The 9,285-nt window shown below is 36.1% G+C and overlaps 1 protein-coding gene across 1 annotated transcript; it reads right to left on the reverse strand.

The window, feature by feature from the left end:
- Positions 1 to 308: 308 nt before the first annotated feature.
- LOC134269459 (uncharacterized) lies at positions 309 to 7,095 on the reverse strand. The gene is made up of 7 exons (XM_062751658.1): positions 6,861 to 7,095; positions 5,639 to 6,586; positions 4,497 to 4,616; positions 4,133 to 4,301; positions 3,673 to 3,824; positions 1,138 to 1,203; positions 309 to 804 (listed from the first exon to the last, which is right to left on the reverse strand). Exons 1-7 carry the CDS (start codon positions 7,093 to 7,095, stop codon positions 353 to 355), a joined length of 2,142 nt encoding a protein of 713 aa, XP_062607642.1. The 3' UTR covers positions 309 to 352.
- Between the last annotated feature and the right edge of the window lie 2,190 nt (positions 7,096 to 9,285).

Raw genomic sequence — 9,285 nt, forward strand, 5'->3', positions numbered from 1 at the left:
TTTATTCACTCGAAAATTCTCAAGAGGGACGTTTAACAAAAAATCAAACTCGCGTATGTACAGTATGTTTATTATTTGAATTGAGCATTTAAATTTACCAAATATTTATCACGGGCAACTGATAACTTAACCCTAAAAGAAGGCTTTAATAAACATTTTTTCTTTACAACACAGATTTTATAATTATTAAGTTGACGTGCATTCATTTTCAGCAAAGGGGTTGACTTGTTACCTTAATCCTTAATAAAGGCTTTTACAATCATTTTCTCCTTTTCAACACCGATATTTTTGATTTGATTCTATTTTATGTCCACGTGCATTCATTTTTATCCAAAGGATAATAAATATATTTTCAAAATGAGCATACTACGCAGGACAAATTGTCTTTCTTTTTGTATGGGAGACAAGGGATTCTTCCACACTCTACAGCAACAGGAAACAAGTACGGACCCTTGTCCCGACTGTCTTCAATTCCACTATCATAGAAAGTTGTCTTTTCAATACAAATATGGCGCGTACCACCCTCTCCTTTCTTTACACCAGCTGTGACCAAGACTCCCACATATTCCAACCTCCACTCTGCCGGACAGGTCACTTTGGCCGGGATCATCAGGACGGTGGACACAAGCTGTACCTGACAAACTGAACAGCTTAAGTGGTAGGTGAAACCAGAAACGACGCTTTTTTGTTCATTTAACACCTTTTTTACAGACGATGAGGAATCATATTCTGGAACTTGAGGGAGACAAAGAAAGTCGCCCACAGCTCCTCTGTCTAACTCTGTGCTGCTGGAACTCATAAAACCTATGGAAGAGAAACGTTTCCCAACGCTGTACAACTTAATTGTAAGATAGAGCTCTAGTCTAGACGTAACCATGACTTCAAACTACAGTGGACTTTCAGATATCCGGACGATTATTCATGGGAACAGAATTTTTTAACGTTATGTTGTCTCATTTAACTGGCAACTCAGATATCCGGATATTTCACATATCCGGACAAATTGACTGGGAACCGGATAAATGAGGGTCCACTTTATCTTGATCACTCACCTGCTATGGAAAAAAAAACTATTCTAAAGATGTTACCAGATGTTTGTGAATTATATTATTATGAAATATTCCACTAGATACTGACCTGTGTATATTGTCCTTGTGTTTTCATGTTTCGGACACACCTTCCCTCCCCAAAGCGTATAAACTGCTAATTATTAATTAAATAAAGGTACATTTTTAGTATTTATAAAAGTAATCAAAACACATTTTATTTGATTTTGCCTTCTCGTTAGTATACTGAACGGGACAGATATTGGTACACCAAGTCCGATGGTGAAAGTTAAAAGTACAGGTACATATCGTCACTAGTAGACCACCAGATTTTAAGTAAATCGCCGTTTATTAAAAAAATCAGAAATTTTGCAAACTTTGCCTTACAAGGGTCTTTCTTTCTAATTCAGAAATATATAAATATAAATACTTTAAAAATTTGCTGATAAAATTCAGCAAATTCATATTTCAAAAGGTGAATAACGTGTTAGGGCACCGCAAAAGTGGAGCATCCCCTCACCAAGAGCATATCATTAAATCAAAATGGCATTCGACCACAGGCACCTGACGTTACTTATTTTTCTTTTAATAAAAAAAAATATACACATACCTAATATTAAACAAGGTATCCATCGAAATCCGCCATCTTGGATTTTCGAAGTAGGTCATCACTTGTATTTTCGTCTGAAACTCCGTCAAATAAATTCCCTGCAACCATATTCTTTCTGTGGCCAGTCTTTCGAGGTCTAAACTTACGGACACTGCAGCCAGAAAGGCGCATCACACTTGCAAATATTGAAAATCCCTCGTCAAACTCGACCTACTGCTTCAACATTCCGGAAATCGCCAAAGGGGGGCCGGAAGTTTACATACGACTTGAAATTCTTAGGGAAAGCCCTTTTTTGATTGGTCAATATATTTGTACGATTTATTTTTAAAAATAACCGGCGAAAGTTAGTGATTATTCCAAAAACAATAATTCAGACAATAATACAACGTAATATACATTTAAGAACATTCGTTTTATTTCTCTCAAAATAATTTCGATATAGCTTGATAAAAGCGATTATATTTTGTAAATGTCGAAGATCGGCCTGATCATGCTAGTTGATCAATGAACATTTTCGAGACAAATTGAGTCGGTTGTAAGTCCCTACTTACATGCACTAAATATAATTAATAACAATGTCATTATTGATGCCCTGATTGAGCGCTATCCGTAGAGAAGATTGACTTTATTTAAAGTATGTACGCAGAGTGTGAGAAGGGAGGGGTCCACACTAAAATTATCCCAGGGAGTGTTGAGATCTGCAATTTTATGTATTGCAATAAAGTAGTGGCATGGCGACATCTTTATTTTTTTCTTGATGACAGATTACACATAAACATGTTGCATAGGCTTATTTGATTTCATTACATATCCTTTTATCAGTGTGATCCCTCTCCTTTTTCAATTAAGCATATGCCAGGTATATATAACTGGATGGTTTGCAGTCTATTTTTTTTTGAAAATGAAACAATTAACTCTGGATGATTGTTGTTGATTTTTTTTCAAGCACCCCCCCCTCTTTTATTCAAGATTGTTTCGAACGCAACGACCTGTATAGATTAATACAGTATATTTTACAGGTATATTTATAAGAAGTGTTTTATTTTTCTCATTTTGCATTTTTTTTCATTTCTATTATCGAAATATTTATTAAAATTTCAAAGTAATTATAACACGCCGCTTTAGATCCACCACAAAACTGACAAATACGGAATTCCCATTAGCATATTGATGTAAACTTCCGGCCCCCTTTTGGCGATTTCTCGGAATGTTGAAGCAGTAGGTCGAGTTTGACGAGGGATTTTCAATATTTGCAAGTGTGATGCGCCTTTCTGGCTGCAGTGTCCGTAAGTTTAGACCTCGAAAGACTGGCCACAGAAAGAATATGGTTGCAGGGAATTTATTTGACGGAGTTTCAGACGAAAATACAAGTGATGACTTACTTCGAAAATCCAAGATGGCGGATTTCGATGGATACCTTGTTTATTATTAGGTATGTGTATATTTTTTTTATTAAAAGAAAAATAAGTAACGTCAGGTGCCTGTGCATTCGACATAGATCCCGATGCAAATACTTCATTTTCGCTTTGGACAGCGTTAATTCAGATATCCACAAACGAATTCAACATAACACGTTTGCGTTACATATACTTAATCTCCCCCAAACTCCGTTGCGAGAATTTGAAAACAGATTGCCTCGCAACGAATTACCGGGGTCCCTGATTATGATTTGTTGACGATCTAATATATTTTTAAAGTAATGAGATCGATAGCTGTCTGTTAACTAAACCTTTTGCATACTCAACCAATACTAACAAACGGGCATGTTCTTTTCGGTACTGGCCTCCGTCATCTTTACACTGACGATGGCACACGATTTAAAAGGCATAGTCTGATTGGTCGAAGAATGTAAGCAAATCTTTTTAAAGAATATGACAACCTGAATATAAAGATATGGAACTATTGGAGGTTAACCTATGGAAGCTGAGTCTAGAGCATCAAAATCCTGATCATTGGAAAACTAAACTTGGGTTCCTATATGGTAAAGAAAATGTACGAAATGCACATAATACTGACCAGATCCTTTCAATTTGTTTTGAATGTTGTCAATAAAACCATCGTAAAAAGGATCGTTCCATGTTGAGATTTGTCTATCTTCTCCCATCAGTGATGGTGTTTGTAATGCTGTTGGATCTGGCTTGTCGTGAGTTATTAGCTTCGTCTTTTCGCTACAACGTAAATAAGAACTTGAATCGACTTTCGAAGCGTAAAGTGTCGCATACAGTGAAATCACTAATTTTCGTGGGGATTTGATTTTCGTTGTTTTCGAGGTATGAAGAGACCCATGAATTAATGTCATAATGAAAAGTAAAATGTCATATACATGTCTACTCAACAATTCTTCATCCACGAAATCAAATCCGCGGGAACCCGTATATTTTCTTCCAACCAAGAAAATTTGACCCCACAAAAATATGTGATTTAACAGTAATTGAGAATTCGATGTTTTTAAAAACATTTTTAGGCAGATTATAACCTTTCTGCAATATCGTTATTTTGCTTTATTTCCTTTATAACATCACGTAAATCCTGTATACTTCGCTCCAAATGCATACGCATTAAAGCTTCATGTTCAAGTTTATCTTCTAAACGGTCAATTTCTTCGTGATGCTGCCTTGGCAAAACTTCCATCCTATGTGAAGAACCTTCAGCCACACAAAAAAATGAAAAGCAAAAAATATAATAATCTTTAGTATAAATTTCTAAATATAAATGTTTAATTCCAATTTTTTTTATCTACATGCAGCTTTTCTCTTCTTTATTGAAATGTATTAGAATGAAAAAAAAGTTATACCAATGAAAAATTGATTCCTTTAAATTTTTTTAATCGTAATACCCACAAAACTTGGTTTCGTCGTCGTTTTGAGGACAGTCGGCGATGCCATCACATACCCAGGAGTAGGGCACACATCTAGCACCTTCACATGTAAACTCGTTTATTAAACAACCACGGGAACCGTCTGGAAAAGAAATATTTTTTCAACACAGACTTGCTTGCATTGTTTGAAATTACCGAGATTGAAATTGTTTTGAGGAAGGCAATTTTGGTAAGCTTTCAAATAAAATTATAATTTGCTATGGTTTGGAAAAAAAATGGGGAAACAGCGCTTGTAATGTACAAAATTTTGATTGATAGTGTATAGTTTAACGTCCCTCGAGAATTTTTCACTCGCAAGGAGACGCCACCACTTGCCTGTGGAGAGCTGCATTTTTTGTCCTATACACATTCCACAGTTGGATTAGAACCCGCGACGCAATTAGGATCAACTCCTTACTTTGTGACTCTAAGGCAGACGCTCTAATCACTGCGCTACGCGGGCGATTGTACATCATATTAGCATGACACATACCGGTAATTTGTAAACCGTTCACAGTTCTTCAGTAGGTAGAGCGCTCTATGATCGGAAAGTCGTGAGTTCGAATCTCGATCGCAAATGACCCGAGTTCTTTCGGCATGTACTCGACACTGTTACTGAAGCGAAAGTTGCGGATCCTAATGAGACCTGATAGTCGCTGGCACGATACAGATCCGTCACTACTCAGTGGCCCTCAGTGCCGTGTAAAGGTCAAAAGTTGAAGACATTCACATTGGGAACGTCTCTTTTTAAGAAAATATATCTAATGGGACGTTTAACAGCAAACAATCATAATCTGCAAACTATCGCTTTGGGAGTTCATGAGATTAAAAAATTCAATTTCAACATAACAGGTGCTCTCTTGAATGTCACAACTGCAAATTTGACTTCCACAATTGTATAATAATATTAAATTTCTTGCACCTTCAATGCCAAAGAATCGTTTGTCTAAAGGCCGGTGTTATCGATCAACAGGGAATTCTTTATCTTCCCAGGCATCTGATTCTACGTCTGAGGTATCTAGGGAACCTTGTTTAATATACCCTCTTTGCAGAATTGTATTGTTTACAGATCGGTTTCTGTTCATTATCTTCCATGTTTTTCATTTTAAGTCTAAATATATTTACCTGGGACACAGTAAGTTCCATTCACATTCGTCATAAATCCAATCTTGCACAAACATTGTTTTTGTGAATTACATCCTCTTCTCTTACATTGCGCATGCTCGGGACACTCCTCATCCAGGCTACATCCATGATATATGTCAACTTTCCTATTCCTTTCTGATAACCTTCCCATCAAAAGCTTAATTAATTGATTCAATTTCCCTTCATTGTTTCTTCTAAGTAAAGGCACCACAGTTTTATTAATAAAATTGTGTGCATTGTGAACATTCCCTTCGGTACTTTCCATTAATATATCATTGTTTACATGATTACTTTGTTCAGTAGTATGCGAAGAGTTTCTTATCTTTAAGGTTGCATTTTGATTATCCGAAGATCCTGTAAAACCCTCTTCGGAAGGCAGTTTCTTATTGGAGAGAGCGTTTGTAGGAAAATCCTCTGTTATGTCAGAGGGTAGCTTATCTATCTCCCCTTCTTTTACATTTGTGTCAATATATTCAGGACCAGTCTTGATTTGTGGATTTTCCGAAGATGAAAGCATTTCAGAAGTTGTGTCGTCTGATTTATTTGAGAAATGGTCGTTTACTTGTGTTCTGGATGATATCACGTTTGAATCGGCAACATCAGAATATGAAGGATCTTTGATAGCTGTCCTATCTTCAACTTTATTACCAGTCTTTTCATCGTGATTTTTTAACGGTTCCCCACTTTTGACATCCTCTGGATTAGAGTTGTCTTTCTCAGTTAACTTCCCATGGATTTCCTTGCTGTCATCCTTATTTTCAGAAACAACAATGTCTTGTTCCGTATTTGAAGACATATTTTCCGACATAAAATCGTTTGCTTGAACCTCGTCCACTATCTGACTTACACTATTATTACTTTGAATAACATTGTTTTCATCCATCAAAAGATCCTCTGGTACTTGGAGATCTTGACCATGACATTGGTCTGTAAGTTAACAAAAGCATTTGAAAAATATTTCCACACTTAAATTTATTGCACCAACACCAAAACATTCACGTTTTTTGATTGTATTAAGTAAAATACAAGTTCATTTCAAAATTATTTGTTAAATATTTTCTTATGTACCTTTTATTAACATGAACTTCGTCCTTTAATTATTATCAATTAAGAAGGAATAACCGTTCCTCTTATTTATTTCTGGATTTTTATTTCCATATAAAAGGGAAACGTCAAATATCCAGGGATTGACTGGACTTACCTACAGAGAAATTTTTGTCAACGCATTTTCGAGCCTTTAGAGGATCTAACCAAAACTCTTTCGGGGTTATCTCCCGTTTGTCTTCTGGACAAACACAGACATTGCCATCACATACGGTTGACAGAACACAAATCTTGTCAACGCACGGATGGTGGAGTTCGGCTTCAAACGGGGACTTGCAATGGCCGTCAAAAGTTGGTCCCATAAGCTCATTACACTGACACACACCATCCATGCAAACAGCAAATGGAGAGAGGCATCTGTTTAGATTTCCATCACAATCCTCTCCCATTAGTTTACCTGCGAGATATTTGACTATTTTATTTATCTGTTGTGTGGTTCTTTCGGTAGAAAATTGCTTGTATATATCATGTGTACAAATAATATATGGAGGTAACGAAGAGTATTTAAGCTCAAAATGCCATAAAACACTACAAAATAGGAGCAGAGCAAACACGGACCTCCAAAACATCTGAGGTAGGGTCAGGTACCTTAAAAGATTGAGCATTCCATGTCGACCTGGTCACATTCGCCGTGTGCTCATTGTCATGATCGGGACATTACGGGATAACCTGTCGCCAATTCAATGTGTATGTAATGGCTTAACAATTAGTATGAAAAAAGTCCGTCAGCATATGATTTAATAATAAAATGTTTTGCTGAAAAGGTCATTGCGTCCACCGCTACAAGAATAAGAAAAGTTGAAGATTGAAAAGTCAAACATCTCAATCGTCATTAAGCTTGATTGTGCGAAATATTAAATCCATATCTCTTGCGTGTACAGTTCTTGAGTTGTAATGTATGACAAACAGGCAGACAGACACCTAGTTAAGTGATTCCTTAGTGTCTCTCGTCTCTGCATGCGACAAACAAATGATATGTTTTCAATTTTGATTCTTACCTGGAACACATTGTGATCTATCGTCAGTATACACGAATTGTGAAACACACTGACACATATATCCCTCACACCCGTTAGGGCGACATCTAGCGTTAGCAGGGCATTGGGTGTGTCTGGTGCATTTCTCAAATATTAGAAGAGCTGTAAATACATACATACATAAAAGAGAACAAGTAAAAATAAATATTGAAATTCAACGACAAACTAGTCTTGAGAAACTAAATTCATACCTTGAGAAAATGTTATCACGATAGAAAAATGAATCAGAAAATCATACGAAAAAGCCATTTGGTTTCAAAACATTAAAAGTCCGGTAAATACGTGCAGGACATGTTTGCACTCTGAAACAATAGGTTGTTAGAAATGTTCTTTTTTTCTATAGTTAGAGATTACATAAGAATTCCAATGTCTGTCGCATTTCCCACGTACATGTTTCTCGTTTGTCATACATTAAAGCGCACCTGTTGTGTAAAAAAAATTGATGGAGCGGAAATGAAGACCAATACAGACAAATCGCTAACGTTGATTAATTCATCATAATTAAACATTTGTCATACATGTAAATGGACCAAGGAGAGCATATTTAAAGAATATTTCTGTTGATGGAGAATGATCCATTTAACCAGCGAAAATGTTTTTAAAAAATATTTACCTTAGATTTTTAGGTCACCTGAGTAAACTCAGTTATGATGAACAAGAGTGCCTCTTCCAAAATTGTGAATTTAATGGCCCCAGGGTCAGGGGTTCTGGTGTTTGGGCGGGGCTCTATTGATTATATAGTGAAAATGTATTCATTCTTTGAAAATCTTTTTCTCTGCTTCTGAGTATTAATTAAACTAACTCTGTACATAGTTATGATGAGCAAGGGTGCCTCCTATAAAATTCTGAATTTTATGGCCCTAGGGTCAGGGGTTCTGGTGTTAGGGCGGGACTTTATTGATCATATAGTAAAAATGCATTAATTCTTTGAAAATCTTCTTCTCTGCTTCTGGGTATTAAATAAACTAAATATATTTATGATAAAGAAAGGTAAATCTAGCAAATTGGTTTTTTTATGCCCCCTGGGGGAGGGGGGGGGGTACATAGTCTGAAAATAAGTTAATGCTTTGAAATCTTCTCTTTGGTATTAGTCAACCGTTTTATGATAAAATTTGCAAAATTTTGAAATATGTGGCCCCTGGGTCAGTGGTTCCTTTGGGGTGAGGTGCACAACTGGGTGTAAAGTGGAAGTGCATTTCCTCTTTGTTACTCTGATCTACCTCTGGGTATTAAGTAAATAGAGTAAGCATGCTATTAGTTAATAATTATGATAAGCAATGGTGCCTCTTTCAAAATTGTGAATTGTGAATTTCATGGCCTCTGGTTTAAAACACGAACCAAATTTAATTGTTTGAAAGTTGTTATACAATACTCAGGTGACCTATAAGGCTCGTGGGCCTCTTGTTTTAAATTAATACCTTGCTTTGGATTTTTTTTATCAATACGTATGTACATTATCCTGGTATTAATGATGAGATCGACGTC

Source organism: Saccostrea cucullata, unplaced genomic scaffold, assembly GCF_032062105.1.
Source record: "Saccostrea cucullata isolate Sc308-1 unplaced genomic scaffold, CSIRO_AGI_Scuc_v1 ctg9043, whole genome shotgun sequence".
NCBI classification, from domain to species: domain Eukaryota; kingdom Metazoa; phylum Mollusca; class Bivalvia; order Ostreida; family Ostreidae; genus Saccostrea; species Saccostrea cuccullata.